The 17,712-nt window shown below is 55.6% G+C and overlaps 1 protein-coding gene across 1 annotated transcript in view; it reads left to right on the plus strand.

Moving 5' to 3' along the window:
- Positions 1-17,712, plus strand: part of TNS1 (tensin 1) — a 169,074-nt gene that overhangs the window by 115,519 nt on the left and 35,843 nt on the right. Inside the window, exon 17 of the mRNA XM_014785286.2 lies at positions 7,639-9,210. Coding sequence (XP_014640772.1) covers positions 7,639-9,210 — 1,572 coding nt within the window. The remainder of the gene's footprint in view (positions 1-7,638; positions 9,211-17,712) is intronic.

Genomic DNA, 17,712 nt, shown 5'->3' on the forward strand with positions numbered 1-17,712 from the left:
AAGGGGAGGGGGCTCTGTTTTCCATTTCGATTTGAATGCGGACTTTCTCTTCAGGGCCTAAAATCCAGACCGAGGCTCTGGAAGTGGGCCTCGTGCCTCCCTCTTTCTGTTTTGGCCTCAGCAGAATGGCGGAGGTGGCCAAGGGTGGGGCCCTTACCACCCACCCTCCCTGGGTCCACAGAGGCAGGTTTGTGGGTGACCCCGGCGAGGTCACTTGTACAGGGGACAGAGCCAGCTGTGAAAAGATTGACAGCAGCCCTGGGAAGAATCTTGTTCTCTTCTGTCTGCTCTCTGAAAACGCAGTGGGTCCCCTGAGTGCTATTAGACAGGAAGAAAGACAGGTGTCTCTTTGCCATGCCTGGACTCCTCTGTCCTTGCCCACAGGGCCCTGAGGCCCTGTGCCTGTCAATGTGGCATCAGGGGACATCTGTCTCCCAAGGTGAACCTGAGTGCCTTGGGCTGCACCTGTTTGTTGCTTGCCCTCTTTGCCATCTCAGGGTTGTCTCCTCTGTGTGGGTCCCCTTCAGAGACTTGGGGACTTCTCTTCAACCCCTAATTCTGCTGATCTTCAGAGCCCCTGAGGAAGCCCATTCCCACCTAGAGAAGTTCCAGAACTCTCTTCAAGCTGTGATGCACAGAGGGCCACCTCAGTCCCCGGCTGGCTGGGGGTGGGAGGATGGCATGAGTGGAGGCCAGGACTGTCGCATACTGGGCCACAGGAGGTCCCTGCCACCATTGCCACAGTGTCTCGGGGGACCCCAGGTCATGCTTGAGCTGTGGGGCTGAGGTTCTCCATGGCCCCCTCCAGCCTCACCCTCACCTCCCTGGGGAAGGTTAAAACTCAGTGGCGGCTCTGGGCCCGGCCCCTCCTCAGGCTCTTCCAGCTGGCAGGGTTTCCTTTCTGTGTGTTCTCCCTTTCTCTTGATGGAGCCTGCATTCCTCAGAGAAGCCCTGGGTGGCAGAGAAGGTTCCCCAGAAGCAGCACCCTAACTGTTAGATGCATGCGTCTTAATTTAAGATGCATAGATGGGCTTTGGGGTGACCATCAATTCCCTGAAACTTTGTGCAAAATTTGTGTTTGTGCATCTTTTTAGGAAATGAGTCTAGGCTTTCGTCGGATATCCCCAGGGGTCCTTGGCCTAAGGAAATTAATGGCCACTGTGGCTGGGGAGTCCTGTGGGGGCGCCATGGGGTAGGCTCTGGCTCAGCCAATTTATAGGGACCCCTGCTGTGCCCAGCATGTGCTACCACCTACGGAGAATTCCCCTCCCTCATATTTTCTCTGCAGAGCCTCTCTCTTCTCTTCCCTTTGGGAGAAGTTTGGGGTCCATCTTGATCCCTTGATTTTTCACTTCTCTGGGTGTCAGTGGAAGAAGAGTGTTTCCGTGGCTGGCAAGACTATATACAGCTTTCTGGGCTATTGAATGTAATGCAGGAGGCATTTCTGGAACACCTAACGTGTGCCAGGTGCTGTACTCTGTAGGGCCATCCTGTGTAGCCGTGCGGGTTCACATAGACCACATTGTGAGTGGTACCATCTAGGAACCAGGCACCGGGGAGAGAGAGAGAGAGAGAGAGAGAGAGAAAGGCCGTCACTCAAGGAGTGCTCAGCTTAGTGGGGAACACAAGCATGGACATCAGTAGTGACCGTCCGGTGGGTGATCGGTGTCACAGCAGCTGTCTACGAAGGGCAGCAGGAACATGGAAGAGGTTTCTCTGAGTCTGGAGGAGTGTAGGAAACGGGCGAGGCCAGGGGAGACTTCCCAGAGAAGTTCAAAGCAAGCCTGGAGGAGGAGGAAGAGGTTGGCCAGGGAGGTTGGGGGCTGTGGGGGCAGGCAAGGAAGGGCCTTTCAGGAAAGGGAACAGCATATGCGAGGCACAGAGTACGAGGGAGCATATAAATAGTAAGGGTGGAGTGGGGGGGGGTTGGGGTATTGAGGACAGTGAAGATGAGGCTTCAGAAGGCAGGCAGGGGCCCAAGGATAAAGGTCCAGCGTGTCCAGTGGAGTGGTTGGGCTTCACTTTGTGGGTGATGAGAGCTGTGACCTGGAGAGAGGAGAAGACGGAGTGGTGGATGTGCCAGGCCCCGCTCATGGTACTTAGCTCCTGAATCCTATCACCCAGCAAACCTGCAAGGAAGCATCCGAACTTCACCCGACAGATTTGGAGGCCAGGCTCTGCGTGGTGAAGTGGTTGACGCGAGCTGACTTGGCCATTAAGATGGGGACCGTCCTTCTGAGTGATGGATGTGTCTGGCGCAGGGGTGGAGTGGGAGGGGGTGCTTCCCCTCTGTCTCCTCGTTAGAACCACATCCCTGGGGCCTCCCTGGTACCCAGCCCCATCCTCTGCCTACCACTCAATAGCCCCAGCCCGCCTCCCGCCGTGGCTGGGGAAGAGTCTGTGGCTCGAGGGTTAAGACGTCCAGAACTTGCTCTCCTGGGTGCCTGTTGGCCAAGCCTCCGTTCTTGTCAAAGCTCACCTACCTCCCAGACACACATGGCCTCTGATGCCCCGTTCCCAAGTTTAAGGAGCTGAGATTCCCTCCCGGTCTGTCAGGGTCCCTGTCTGCCTCCACACTGCCGTGTCCAGGGTGGGCACGGTGCCTCCTTACCTATTGGCACTGCATTGATCTTCCTCCACATTGGTCGGTCATCGCTGCTCCGGGTAATGTATTTTAATGAATTGTTATTCTACTGGACGAGGACGCAGAGGACTTTTTAGCATGAAGGGCCCCATCCGGAAAACCTTAATAAATCATTCACTGTTCAGAGCAGGCCCGCTGTTGGCCGGGGAGGGGTCTGTCCCCAGTGCGTCACTTTTCAACCAGGCTGGCACCTTGCATTCTTCGTGGTTGGGCTGCCTGTCCTGACATCTGAATAAATGAAATCTCCCCACTTGACATTATAGTAAGAGAAGCGGGGGGTCCTTAATCTTAGAAAATGCTGACCACCTGGGTCAGGGTTTCTCAAGATGTTATCCACCTGTGTGTTTGCCAGAACCCCCATGGAGAGCTGGGTAAAATGCCGATGGTAGGCCCCACCCCACACTGATGAGTGAAAGTCTTTGGGTGTATGGCCCTGGAATCTACCTTTTTTTTTTTTTTCTGGCGAGGAAGATTGGCCCTGAGCTAACATCTGTTTCCAGTCTTCCTCTGTTTTGTATGTAGGTCACCGCCACAGCATGGCTTGGTGAGTGGTGTAGGTGTGCGCCCAGGATCCGAACCTGTGAATCCTGGGCTGCCGAAGCGGAGCACACGAGCTTAACCACTACGCCACTGGGCCGGCCCCCCGGAATCTACATTTTTAACCTTCCCTGGGGGAGATTCTTATGAACGTCAAAATGAGAAAACAACTGCCCTAAACTCATATCACCTCAGCATCCCTGTTTATTTCTTTGGTTCCATTTTAAGTGGATGGGTGGACGCGTCTTTCCTTTCCTGCGTCCTGGCCTGTATTGGGCTCCTAGCACGACATGCACCTCTGCGGTTTACTGGAGGGAGCCTCAGGGAGTAGGTCCACGTCCAAGTCAGCTGGGGATTTTCCTCAGAGCTTTCCAAAAGCGTGACTCGCACATCTGGATTACGGCCGCCGTGGAATAAGGGCCCCTCGGTGCAGCCGAGCTCAGGAGGAGGGTGGAGTCCAGAGCTTGGAGCAGAGGCTGGAAAGAGCGAGAGACAGATTCAGACAAAGCAAGCGGGGCCTTAAAGAGATTGTGGAGGTCTCAGCTTCCCCAGGGCAATAGGCAGGGAGACGGCCCACGAGACAGGATGCACAGGCTGGCCCGGGCTTGGGGCCTGGGAGCTCGCCACCCTAGGCTGCCTGTAACTTATGGTTCCCCTGCAATTTATCCTTCTCCTCCATTGTCACCCAGGCCAGCACCCATGGCCGCAACCAGGGAGGTTCTTCCTGCTATCCCCTGCCCCCGTCCCACTGGCTGTCTAACTCCCTCTCATCTGAGATGGTTTTATCTGAACTGGCCATCCCAGGGAGGCTGCTGGGACTTCGAGATGGATCTGGTGGCCCTCAGCTTGAGATGAAAGCCGCCTGCCCTCACCCTCTGTAAGCCCCCTCTCCTCCTCCTTGCTCTGCCTGCCTTCTCTTTTGCCCTTCCTGCCTTGATAGATTGAAACCTACGTTGTGTTCCGGCTTCTTGTGGTCTCGGTAAATAGCTCTTAATGTGGCTGTGGCGGATGGGGAGAAGGGGATGATGAGCGTGTGTGTACCGGTGTGGGGGGCAGGGGCACTCACCTTCATCTGCGATGGGAGGCTCAGGGCTACGTGCCCCTCAGGTCATGCCAGTATGCTGGGGTTTCAACAGAGCCCTCACGGAGGCTGGACAGACCTGGGACAGGCCTGAGTGTCCTCAGTTTCTCCCCTTGATGTGAAAAGGAAGATGACCAGTGAGGATGCAGAACAGCCTGGAGCCTGCGGCCAGCGCTGGGCAGTCGGGAGCAACTGGCCCCTTCTTTGAGGACAGAACAGATATTTCCACTTGTATTTAGCAAACAGGAGTTAGTTAAACAATTTACACTTCTTGGGGGCCGGCCCTGTGGCTTAGCGGTTAAGTGTGCGCGCTCCGCTGCTGGCGGCCCGGGTTCGGATCCCGGGCAGGCACCGACGCACCGCTTGTCCAGCCATGCTGAGGCCGCATCCCACATACAGCAACTAGAAGGATATGCAGCTATGACATACAACTATCTACTGTGGCTTTGGGGTAAAAAAATAAAATAAATAAAAATTAAAAAACAAAACAATTTACGCTTCTTTGATTTTCTCACTGAGGCTTAGTGGTCTGGCAATTATTGCTCCAATGTTGTTGCTACAAACTGTAGACCATGTTGGAGTAAATTACATGGCAGAATCCGTTTAACACTGACATTGTCAAAATCAATGAAGAGTGGGGCCTGGCCAGAAGGGCCGAGGTATCAGGTGGGGGTAATCAGTGTGAATTCTCCCTCCCTGCCTTGGGGGATGCTTTCTCAGCTCTCTTGCCAAAAGCTCTTCTTTTATGATCCCTAGTGAGATGCTAGAGGGGGTCTGCTTTGTCCTGGAAGGAAAGAGCACTCTCATTTTGCACCTAGTGGTTCTCATTGCCTTCTGTCTTGTGTAAATGGGGAGGCCATTGGCGCTCCACCCTTTGCTTCGCTGCTCCCGCACTTCCCAGACCATGTGGGCGTGGACTTGGGGGACTAGGGGTGCTGGGGATGGAGGAGATTCCTGGCCCAGGAGGGACGCTCTGGCATCTCACACCGTGGGCTGCAGAGTGCGGCCGGGGCCCGAGTGGGCCTGCTTTCTCCAGGCACAGTGAGAAGGAAAGACAGCCCTTCAGACTCCCACTAGCTGGGCTGAGGGGCCTATCCTCACGGGAACCACCCCCAGAAATCTTAGTGGATGAGAGCTCCTGTCTTCAATTCAGTTGTGTGCCGCTTAATGACAGGGATATGTTCTGAGACGTTAGGCGAGTTCGTCATTGTGCGAACAGCATAGCGGGTACTTACAAACCTAGATGGTGTAGCCTACTGCACACCTAGACCATATGGTGCTAATCTTATGGGACCGCCGTTGTATATGCAGTCTATCGTTGGCTGAAACATTGTTATGTGGTGCATGATTATTCTTTTCCCCTCTGGAAACAACCAGTGGGGGTCTCTTCGTTTTTGTGTACCAAGGAGCCGGGTTCTTGGGAAGGACACGGCATGAGGGGCAGCCTCTCTCATCCGACAGTGTCGGCCCTTTCAGGGACCATGACAGGCGAGTTGGGGGAGGCAACCATGTCTGCAACTGCATCTCAGCAGCTGTTAGCGGTCTTGGCACAAGGGGCAGGCTGTTTGAGATCCAGATTGTCTCAGTCAAAACCCCTTTCCAGTTCAGACCAGCCCCATCCTTGTGAGCCCCAGGCTGCGGCCATGCTGGCCATTGTCATTTGAGGCCTGCTGCTGGCTGAGGTCCCAAAGCCCCAGGGAAAACGGGGGACAGAGAGATGGTTCTGGAGAGTTAAGTGATGCAGAGCATCCCGCCCCAGGGGCTGTGTGGACGATGCGCCTCGTTGAGCATCTCTGTGCTCCCTTTCGGGTGACATCATCTGGTTGGCTTGTGGTTTGTGTGTGTGTGTTGATCAGGATGTTCCTGTTTTGTGGTTGTCTGATTGCTTGTTCTTGGCCGTGGGCTTCTGTATGAGTGTTTATTTTTAGCGGTTGTCACTTCTGGCCCGAGGGCTGATCCTTGGGCATGGTGCGAGCTTGTATTTTCTGAAATGTCTGTGGCTTTAAATTTACTTTGGGGTATTGCTGCCTTTTATGTGTTTGTTCTACTTTGTGTGTGTGTGTGTGCGTGAGAGAGATATGTGAGACAGTGTAGAATAATAAAAATTGTATGGTCTTTGAAATTCTGCTTTTGTTCTGATTTTAAATTAGTTTTGATTTTAATTTAGTTTTACTTTGTTTTAAATTAGTTCTGATTTTAAATCCCACCTTTACCAGGTACTATGTGTCTGCAAAGGAATGGTTTCACCTCTCAGACCTCGTTTTCTCCATCTTTAAAATAGGTGTAACACTCCCTGGCTCACAGGATTAGAAATAATGTATGTGTGAAGTGCCTAAATGCGTTTGGCACATCATGGGTGTTCCCTGCACGTTAGCTATCATTATGGGTGCTTGTATATTCATATCCACACTTGCACGTTTCTGACCGGGGCACCTGTCTCGTGTGCCCCACGAACCCACGTGTCCATGTGTTTGGTTTGGGCGATTTCTGGTTGGCGTGTGTGTCTCTGGACGTCTTTGTGTCTGGTTTTCTCTATGTGTGTGAGTGTGTGTGTGTGTGTGTGTGACCGTTGGTGTCTGGACTGGAATTTGTGCACTGTTTGGGAGGGGGCTCTTTTCTTGCCAGCCGGAGGCCTGCCTTGGAGGCAGGGGAGGGGAGGTGAATGTGCATGTGCGTGTGCGTGTGCGTGTGCGTGTGTGTCGGGGCTGGAAGCCGGGCTGCTGACTGTACAGGGTGTGAAATCACCGAGTTCCTCTGGGCGGGGGAGGTTCTTCGTTCCTGAGTCAGCCCTTTGGCCCTGAGCCACCCAGCGCTCACTTTTTCCTTCCAGAGAAAGTATTGCTCACGGGGTCCCCAGAGCTGCCTGCAGACAGAATGACACAGGGGACACCTCTCCCTGATGGAAACCTCTACTTTTCTGTTCTCGATCCCTAAGATGCTTCCCCCCTGGTCCCTGAACCCCCTTTCCAGAATCCTGTGGGCCTCAGCAGTAAGAGGGAAAGCGTATCCACTTACGCATGGGGCCTGCTGGCTCTGCTGAACCCCATCTTGGCCCAGGACTTCCAGGTCCTTGGGAAGCTGGTGAAATGCCAGAGCCAGGCTTTGAATGGGGGCATCTTGCTCCCAGGACCTCCCTCCCAATCTTAGGCTCCACTGCCTGCCCCTGAAGCTGGGTGTTGGAGACAGCTCTGCCCAAAAGCCTGGGGTCGGGGTCCTTTCTTCCTTTCCCCTTTCCCTGACCTCAGGGTGCTGAGAGGAGGTTTTAGGATCCTGGGAATGGAAGCTCTTAGCTCCTTTCCTCAGGAGAACAGAAGATGTCTCTGCCGCCCACTGACCTCTGCCGCCTGTTGTCTCCCCTCCGCTCTCTCTCGTGCAGAGGTAGTGGGCCACACTCAGGGGCCGCTGGATGGGAGCCTGTACGCCAAGGTGAAGAAGAAGGACTCCCTGCACGGCAGCACCGGGGCCATCAACGCCACGCGGCCCGCCCTGTCGGCCACCCCCAACCACGTGGAGCACACCCTCTCCGTGAGCAGTGACTCCGGCAACTCCACCGCCTCCACCAAGACAGACAAGACTGATGAGCCTGGCCCCGGCCCCTCCGGTGCCCCTGCCGCCCTAAGTCCCGAGGAGAAGCGGGAGCTGGACCGCCTGCTCAGTGGCTTCGGCTTGGAGCGAGAGAAGCAAGGCGCCATGTACCACGCCCAACATCTCCGGTCCTGCCCGGCGGGGCGCCCTGCTGCACCCCCCTCTGGCCGCCACGTCGTCCCAGCCCAGGTTCATGTCAACGGCGGGGCCTTGGCGTCTGAGCGGGAGACGGACATCCTGGACGATGAGCTGCCCAACCAGGATGGGCACAGCGTGGGCAGCATGGGCACACTGTCCTCCCTGGACGGGGTCACCAACACCAGTGAGGGGGGCTACCCGGAGGCCCTGTCCCCGCTCACCAACGGTCTGGACAAGCCCTACCCCATGGAACCTTTGGTCAATGGCGGGGGCTACCCCTATGAGCCCACCAGCCGGGTGGTGCCGGCTGCCCACACGGCCCCCATGCGGCCCTCCTACTCCGCACAGGAGGGTCTAGCCGGCTACCAGCGTGAGGGGCCCCACCCAGCCTGGTCACAGCCGATGACCACGTCCCCCTACGGCCATGACCCCAGCAGTATGTTCCGCTCTCAGTCCTTTCCGGAAACCGAGCCCCAGCTGCCCCCAGCTCCGGCCCGTGGGGGAAGCAGCCGGGAGGCTGTGCAGAGGGGTCTGAATTCCTGGCAGCGGCAGCAGCAGCAGCAGCAGCCTCGCCCGCCTCCTCGCCAGCAGGAAAGGGCCCACTTGGAGAGTCTTGGGCTCAGCAGGCCCAGCCCCCAGCCGTTGGCAGAGACCCCCACGCCTGGCCTCCCTGAATTCCCGAGGGCAGCCTCCCGGCAGGAAATCGAGCAGTCCATCGAAGCCCTCAACATGCTGATGCTGGATCTGGAGCCAGCCACGGCGGCCGCCCCCCTGCACAAGTCCCAGAGTGTCCCAGGGGCCTGGCCGGGGGCCTCCCCGCTCTCCTCCCAGCCCCTCTCCGGCTCCTCCTGCCAGCCCCATCCACTGACCCAGTCCCGATCTGGCTACATCCCCAGTGGGCATTCCTTGGGAACCCCTGAGCCAGCCCCACGGGCCTCGCTGGAGTCCGTCCCTCCTGGCAGGCCTTACTCACCTTATGATTATCAGCCATGTCCAGCTGGACCCAACCAGAGCTTCCGTCCAAAGAGCCCAGCCTCCTCGTCCTCCTCGTCCGCCTTCCTTCCAACCACCCATGGCCCTCCAGGGCCTCAGCAGCCCCCGGCCTCTCTGCCTGGCCTCACCGCTCAGCCTCAGCTCCCACCCAAGGAGGCGACTTCAGACCCATCCCGAACGCCGGAGGAGGAGCCCCTGAACCTGGAGGGGCTGGTGGCCCACCGGGTAGCAGGTGAGAGCCTTGGGGACCGTCAGTGCTGGGTACCTCCTTCCTCCCTCCACACCTTCCCTCTGTGGTCTTGGTTGCTCTTGCTGGGGGAAGTGCAGGCACAGCCATCACACCTCGGCAGGCGCTGCTTTGGCCTGGGGAAAGGCTGTCAGAAGCCCACGCGCTAGCCATCCCGTCCTGCGTTCATTGTCTGTTAGGCTCCAAGCCAGGCATTGAGGTTCAAAGATCAGCGTCTTTCAGTTCCTGCCTTCAAGGAGCTTACGGTCTAGTGAGGGCACAGATACACAGACAGATAATTCTAACAGAGTGCCATGTGTGCTACAGCAGAGCTGGGGACCAAAGCCCCAGAGCCTGGGGGAAAGCAAGGCTTATCACCTAGGACAATCAGGGAAAGCTTCCTGGAGCTGGTGACTTCCTGGCCAGAGTATAGATTTCTAGGCAGAGAGGAGATGCTCTCTGCAACTGCCTGCAGAGCTCTCTGTCCTCAGACTTCACTTCCTTGGGGAAGGCTGGAGGGAGGCCTCTGTAGACTCAAATTCCTTCTTGGGCCCTCCCAGATGCATAAGAAAAAGCCTGAGAGGGTGCCCCAAAGCCCTTGGTCTCCATCTGAGTGTTCAGCTCTGGTGGGTCCTTTCAGGATATTTCTGTGTTTCAGGAGAGGCCGAGGTCCCCCTTCTTGTTCAGCTGTCCTGCTAGTCTTTGCTTCAGGACCAGCTCTGTATGGGAAGCAGACCCTGGAAAACAAAGCCCCATTTCGTATCAGAGGGTGGGCTTGTCTTTCTAGAGAGAGTGGGGCAACCTTAACTGCTTACTGGGGAGATAAAGGCAAGAAATGGCAGAGTGTCCAGGGCCGTGTTGGGAGGGACAGGAAGGGCTCCCTTCCTCTCCACTGGCCTCAGCCTATGACCATTCCGTGGGGCAGCCAAAGTGGGTGGGAAATCCTATGGGTTGGTTTAGTTGTGGAGGTAGGCCCAGGCGGGGCTGGACCAGAGACTGGGGCTGGTGGGTCTTGTGCCAGGCACCTCAGCTGACGAGGCGTTGGGAACTAAGGGAGGAGAAGAGGAGCCTAGACAGCTGACTCTGCCCGCCACCCCTTCTCCTAAATTTAGGGTAAGCTGAGTCACCATGCCAGCTGCGGGGAGGGAGGGAGACGCCCTCCCTGGGGATGGACGGTGGGTTTGAGGAAGTCGCTGGGGGCAGGCCAGCTGGCTGTTGGGCTGGATCCAGGATCTGGGTGTGGGGGCATGGCCCCCCTGCTCCTGTACTTCAGAGCAGAGCACAGTCCCCAGCTCAGCTATCGGTAACTTGCAATTGGCCCCAATGGAAGTATTTACATCGTGGGAGTTGGCGGTCAGGGCTTCACCTCCCCTGGAGAGCTGGTCTAGCAGCGCATCATTGCTTTTACCCAAGAGCCAAAACACAGGATGAGTAGCTCTGTAACCTGCGGAGTGAAAGAAAGGCTCCGTGGGATGGTCCAGATGGGGCTCCCGTGTCCTGCTTTCTCCCGTGTCTGGGCCCCCGAGACAAGGACTCCCCAGCCTCTTTGTCCCCAGAGCTGCCCTTCTTCCCAGTTTTGTTGAAGGGGGAGGGATGGGGCCCTCTCCGTGTTTTACAGAGTTGGGGTGGTGGCCTGAGGAACAGTGATGTTCTAGCCCAATGATGGGCGGGATCCAGCGGGCTTTCCTCTGGGGCAGCGGGATGAATTTCCTCCCCCTACCAGAAAGAACCCTTCCTTATAGCTCTCCCGGAGCTTGCTCCAGAGGAAGCCACGCCTGAATGGCATGAGAAGGATAGCCATCTTGTAGTGCATCTCCTCTCAGCCTTTTCTCTCCCACTAGCTTCTGAGGTCTTGATTGTCAGCCTCCATATCCCATAGCTGCTCAGTCTTTGGCTGCCAAGAAGTCATAGGAAGGGGAAGTTGGCATAATGTCTCTGTCCCCCATCCCTGCTCCCATCTCCTCCACCAACTGTGAGTGACTCAGTCAGGAGAAGGGATGAGATGTGTAGAGGGGACAGTTCTATTTGGTCCCCAGGGCTATAAAGGGGCCTCTTTGGTCCATGCCCCGTCACGAACAGTGTTTCTTACGTCAGCAGGTCCTGCTTGCACGACTCCTTCAGTAGCCCTTCAGGGTGTCTGCAGTGCTTCTGTAGATAAAGGTGTGCTGGCAGGATCAATGTGTAGAAAACTCTGGGAGCCGGGGAGGATAGACTTCCAGCACCACCTCCTTCTGCCTGTTCTACATTCTTCTGCAAGAAGCTGGAACATAAGCCTCAACACAAGTAACCCGGGAAGCTCAGATCTGAGGGAGAACCTCTTCATGGCCATGAACTTGATCTGGTTTCTCCTGGCTTTTCTCCCTCAGGTCTGCCTTTTCCTCCTTGGCTGTCCTGCTTACTTAAGTACTGTGTTCCTGGTTCATTCCACTTTGATCCAACCACTTCTTATGTTTTATTTCCGCTTAGATCTCAGAGAGTGTAGGCATAGTTTCCTTAACTTGATAAAGGGTAGGTACCAGAAACCTGTAGCACATCACACCTTCTTGTGAAACATTAGAAATGTTCCTGTGACAGCCAGGGACAAAATAAGAATGCCTGTTGTCACCACTATCACTTAACATCGTATTGGATGTCCTAGCCTGTGCAATAAGACAAGAAAGGGAAATCAGAGTCAGAGTCGGTGAGTCCAGTCATCTTATGATCCTTCTCCTGTGACTGGACGGGTCTCAGATGTCTCTAGAGGTAGACATTTCAGTGCATGTGGAATCAGATGTGGATCTTATCCTTAAGGAGTCTAGAGTTCAGTAAGGGAAAAAAAGAACTGGAACTTTAAAATGAAGTCATTCATTATAAGAAGCATGGAAAAAAGAGTTCTGTGGGAGTGAGGAAAAAGGAGATATCACTGTCAGTGGAGAGTTTGGAGAGGCTGTGTGTTGAATGTGGGTTTTGAACAGAGCCTGGGATGATGGGTGGGATTTTGAAAGTGGGTGGGATCGTGGGAGAGAGAGAGTTCATAATGAAGGCAGGAAGGCATAGGACATGTGTGAAGAGTAAAGTAGGTTGAGAGCATATAGGTTGTGTGAGAAAGAGTCAAGAAAGGTAGCTTGGGGCCTGCCTCTGGTTGGTCTTAAATACCAGACTAAAGAGCTTGAATCTTAGTGGCAGTGTGGGACGCCATTACTGTGTTTTACTCAGGAGAGTATGCCATGATCAGAGCCATTGTTTAGGAAGATGTATCTGGTGGATCTGGGCAGGAAGGATGCAAAATGCGAGAGACTTTGAGCCGGGAGCTTGTTAGATAGCCTAGGTGATGGGGACATGGAAATGAAAAAGAAGAGATGGATGCCAAGGATGATGTGTGAGTAGAACCAATGCATTTACAAATTGACTGAATGTAGTGGGTGAAGGAGAGGGAGACATCAAAGATGATTCTGGGGCTCCACGAATAGAACCAGCATGATGGTTCCATGAACAAACCGGGAGTTGGGAGGAGGAGCAGGTCTGGTGTAAGATGGAGACCTCAGTGTTAGATGTGTTGAGTTTGAGGTGGTGGTGGAACCTCCAGGCAGAGATGTGTGGAAGGCAGTTGAACGTCTGGAATTGGAGCCTGAACGAGTGGAAAGAGTTATAGGTTTTAGAGTCATCCTCGCCAAGGTGAAGGGTAAAGCTTTGGGTACGGATGAGATGTCAGAGGGCATGGAGAGAAAAGAACCTAGGATGAAACTTCCATGAGGGGGATGGAGGACGTAGAGGGGACTGAGAACAGATGTTCAGGGCGGTGAGAGACCAGGACAGTGGACCATCACAGAGGGCGGGATAGTCAAGAGTTTCCAAGAGGAGGGGCGGGGGGTTACAATGTCCCTGTGGAAAGATCATGAGGAGGATTGAGAAAAATTCATTGGGCTGGCCAATTAGGTGGCCCCAGTGATCTTCAAAGGCATATTTTCGTAGAGTGATGATGACAGAAGCCATACCATGAGGGATGGAGGGGTGAGTGGAGAGGGAGTGCAGACAGCGTGTCAACTACTCTCTGAGTGGTTTTGTGATAAAAGGGAAGAGGACGGTAGCTAAACAGGTCAGCAAGCTATTGAGAACTTCTTTTTGTAAATATAGGAACCATGAGAATGTTTTTAGAGGAGAGAGAGAGCGCTTGAATATGGAGGGAAGAGGGAGAAAAAGAATATGAGAAAGAAAGAAATTGATAGAATAAGATTTCTAAGGAGGTAAGAGGGGATTGGCTTAGGAGCCCAGATGGATAATTTAGGCTCCCCCAGCAGGTGAGATGCTTCCTGAAATAAGAATAAAAATGGATACAGATACAGGGAGATCTCGGGGTCAAGCCTTGGGAGCTTGAATTGAGAACCCAATTTTTATGTTTCGTCATGGCGGTAAGAGATGAGGTCAAGGCCCACTCAATCATTCATTCAACATGAGCTCCCAATCTGTGCTACTTGCTAGTGTAGGCCTGGAAAACCGGTGATAAACAAAAGAGGTAAAAATCCTTGCCTTCATGGTAGAGATGGACAATGAACAAATAAGCAAATACATATATAATATGTCAAATGGATGATAAGTGCCATAGAGGTGAAATAAAGCAGTGAAGTGCAGTGAGGGGTGGAGGGTGGATGGGTGGTTGCACTATACATAGGATAGCCAGGGAAAAGTCTTCACTGGGCAGTGAGGGAATGTGCCAGTTGGAACAGCAAGTGCAAAGGCCCTGAGGCAGGAGTGTAGTACTTGAAGTCACAGAGGTGATGAGCATGGGGACCAGCTTGCAGTGGGCCTTACAAGTGATCATAAGAACTTTGGCTCTTACTCTGCGTGGCATGAGAAGCCTTAGGAAGGATTTGGGCAGGAGAGCGACATCATCTGACTTATTCTAAAAGGATCAATGTGGCCAGGATGGAAGGAGGGAGACCAGTCAGGAGGCTGCTGCTATTGATCAGGATGGTATCAGATGGTGAGAAGTGCTCAGACTGTAGACATATTTTGGAGCTGGAGCCATCGAGATTTACAGATAGACCAGACATGGGATGTGAGAGAAAGAAAAGTCAAGGTTTTTGGCCTGAGTGATTAAAGGAGGGAGTTGCTCTTCGTTGAGATGGGTAAGAATGTGGGAGGAGCAGGCCTGGAGGGGAGATCAGAAGTGTGATTTTGGCCACATTGGGTTTGAGATGCCCACAAAACATCCACGATGACTGGGTGTGTGTGTGTCAGGAGTTTAAGGGGGTGAGGTTGGGGCTTAGAAATGTGGGAAAGCATGGCCCTGCGTGACAGCACCTAGGAGGTGAGCACAGATGGAGAGGAGGCCCCAGGATTGGGTCCTGGAGCCTCGCACATTCAGCAGTTGAAGATGTGAGGGGGAGCCAGCAAAGGAACCGGTGCTAGAGAGTGAGACCCTGGGGCTCAGACTGAATCCAGGAAGAAGCAAGTGACATGGGCAGAGAGAGCTGTGCTGCCTGTGAGGGGCGGGTGAGGTGTGGGGTGCCAGGATTGAAATCTCCTGGTCCTGGGCCCACACCTTGCTCCACGCTGGGGCTGGAAAAGAGAGAAGCGAGGTGTCCGGCCGGACAGCAGGAGGTCCACCTGCCCTCTAGAGGCGCAGGACCTGGAGGCAGCCTCCTTTCTCTCTGCCACCCTCCCCACCTCCCTCCCGCGTGTGGCTGGATCCCAGACTCAGAACACCGACTAATCTTGATTTTCTCTTTGTGTTTGTTTTCTTTTGTCTTGTTGAACGCCTCGTCCCCTGCGTTCTCTGTGTGTCCCGTGTCCATCTGTCCCTTGTGCCGTGGGTGTGGTGCCTTCCTTGCCTGGTGTCCTCCCCTCCGCCCTGCCTCTCCGTCCTGCTTGCCTCCCCTGCCGGCTCCCCTGGGGCGGGTGGGCAGCATACAATGCCAGACTGCAGGGCATCAGGCAGAGTGGCGGCTTCCGGCACCCTCCTCCCCACCGCCTCCGATCTTCCTCCCTCTCTGGTTGGTTCCTCTCCCCAGCCCCCTTTACAGCTCTCTGCCCCTCATCTTAGCTCTCGGTTTCTCTCTTCCCCTCCTTCGTGTACTGTTCCTTCCAAACTTCTGCCCACTTTCTTCTTCTCTCCTCATCCTTCCATTTCCTCCTCACTTCTCTTTCTCTCCCTCTCCTGTTCTCGTCTCTCCATCTCTCCCTTATTCTCTTCTGCCCCCCACATTCCTTTTCCCTCTGTCCCCTTCTCTCTCCTTGCCCACCTCTCCCTTCTCCCCCTCTGCACACCCTCCCTCCCTCCGTTCTGCATGAGCGAGTGCTCCTGCTTCTGCATGGACACAGGCCTCATGCTTCTGGCTTTGGCCTTATCTGCTGGGCACAGGGTCTGGGGTGACTAGACTAACTTTCAGGCTCCCCGTGGACAGACGGGCCTTTGCCGTGAGGGTGCTCAGTGAGGGCGGGGAGAGCCCAGCTCTCTGGCCACCCTGGCCGGACCCCCCGGGCTGCCAGGTCAGGGCCTCAACAGGAGCCAGACTGTGGTTTGCATGGGCCTCCCGGGCACAAGACAGAGGGGTGCCCCAGCAGCTGCTGCTCCCGCTCTTGAGTACGGCACTCCCTGGGGACAGAGCACCCCCTCTGACCTCATCCTGAGTCTCCCATCCTAGGACCCACGGCCCTGAGTCAGAAGCCCTGGGTGTGGTCCTGGCTCTGCCTGTGACCACCTTTGTGACCTTGGGCAACTCTCTTAATTACTCGGATCTCAGTGTCCCAATGTGAAAAATGGAGGGTCATAGTCCTGCTTGGTGGCCTGACATCCCCCAACATGGTGGCCCATCTGAGGGTGAGGTGGTCACTAACCTCTGCCCTGGTCTCTTGGACGTGCAGGCCCATAGGCTTTTAGCTCTGGAGAGGAAAGCACCTCATGCTTTCCCTGCTCCTTGGAGCCTGGAGGCCCGGCTCAGAGACCATGTGCTCAGACGTGCCCCCAGCAGTTCCTGGAAAGCCTTCGGGGGTGGTGGGAACTGTTGATGCCCAAAGGCAATATGTGCTGCTGTCACGGGCCCTCTTCTCCCAGTCCGTGGATAACGGGGAGATGTTCTAGCAGAATGCCCCCGTCCGCCTCCTCCCCGCTCCCTCCCTTTCCACGGCCCAGTGGTGGGGAGGGCGGTGTTCAGCTGGGCCAGGGGGTTTGGGGCAGTTCTGGGGAGTTGGGCCCGTCCTGAGGGGAGCTGGCATGGCTTGCCCTGGGGCTGCTAGTGTGATCGCCGTGTGGCTTTCTGGTGCCCTGGCCCAGCAGGTGGCCTCCTGGATCCCCTGGCTTCCGGAGCCCCGGGCATGCATTCGGACACCCAGCCCTGCCACCTGGAGCTGAGGAAGCCAGTCTTCTGGAAATCGGAAGGCTGGAAAGAAGAGCTGGGTCTGCGGGGGGGGAAGCGGCCCATTCGGGGGGTGTGGGAGAGGCACGTGATGAAGCCGGACCCCGGGCATTTGTTCATGGGCCCCAGGGGCGGTGGGCGGCCGTGCACTGCCAAAGTGTGTGTGTTGACGTGTGCTAAGCTACAGCCCCCAGAATTGTGTGTGTGTGTACGTGTGTGTGTGTGTGTGTGTTAGATGAAGGGGAGTCGTCATCTCAGGTCCAGCCCACTTTAGGGGAGCCTCGGAGCCAGCTGCTTCCCAGGCACAGCACCACCCTGGGGAGCAGAGTGAGGACCGCAGGAAATGGCTGCTACAGCGCCCTGCTCCTTAGGGCCGGCGGCCCAGGTGGAGGCCATGGGCTGAGGCGACCACCTCAGGAGGATGGAGGACCACCATCCTCGAGGGCGGTGGGGAAGGCTGATGCCCACAGTGTGTGAGCAGCCCCCAGAGGGCTTCTGAACGCAGCCTGTTATTATCCTAAAGGCCGCTTTCCTGCCATAAGGGCCTCCCACTCCTCATTCTCCTGGGGCTGGAAGGCTGGGCTCACCAGCTTTGCTGGGAGGACCTTCCAGAGTCCCTTGACCGCCTCTCTTTCCTCCTTTCTTCGTGAGCCTCCTCCGACCCTGTGGTCTCCTGCTGGGTAGGGGCTGACTGCAGAGGTTCTGAGGGCCACTCTGACCTACCACTGTTCCTGTCGGGTGCGTGCACACGCGTGTGTATGTGTGCACGTGTGTGTGCGTGTAGGCAGCGAAGCACATAGAGACAGAGGCCCTAAGAGAAAGAGAATGGGGCCAAGGGACTGAGGGTGGTGGAGGGGAGGAGGGCGCTGGGGGGAGCAGGCCTATTTTTATTATCGGTCAGTCTCTGGGACGTGCGGGAGGGGTGTTCTCTCTCTGACACTGACTGTCAGCTTGTGTCCAGAAGTCCCAGCTTGGCTGAGGAACAATGGGGCTCTCTTCTCTCCCCCCACCATATCCCGTCTCCCATCCCGTAGAGAAAGACAAGAGAGATGGAACATGGCTCTCCAGGCACTCCGGGGCAGATCTGGGCCTGCCAAGGGGGACAACAGTGAGACACTGTGTTCAAAGAATGTGAGAGGCCTTGGCTGGCCGCTGGTGCCATGGGGCGCTCTGC

Source organism: Ceratotherium simum, chromosome 37 (assembly GCF_057802395.1).
Source record: "Ceratotherium simum simum isolate JZ-2026a chromosome 37, ASM5780239v1, whole genome shotgun sequence".
In the NCBI taxonomy this organism is placed as follows: Eukaryota; Metazoa; Chordata; class Mammalia; order Perissodactyla; family Rhinocerotidae; genus Ceratotherium; species Ceratotherium simum.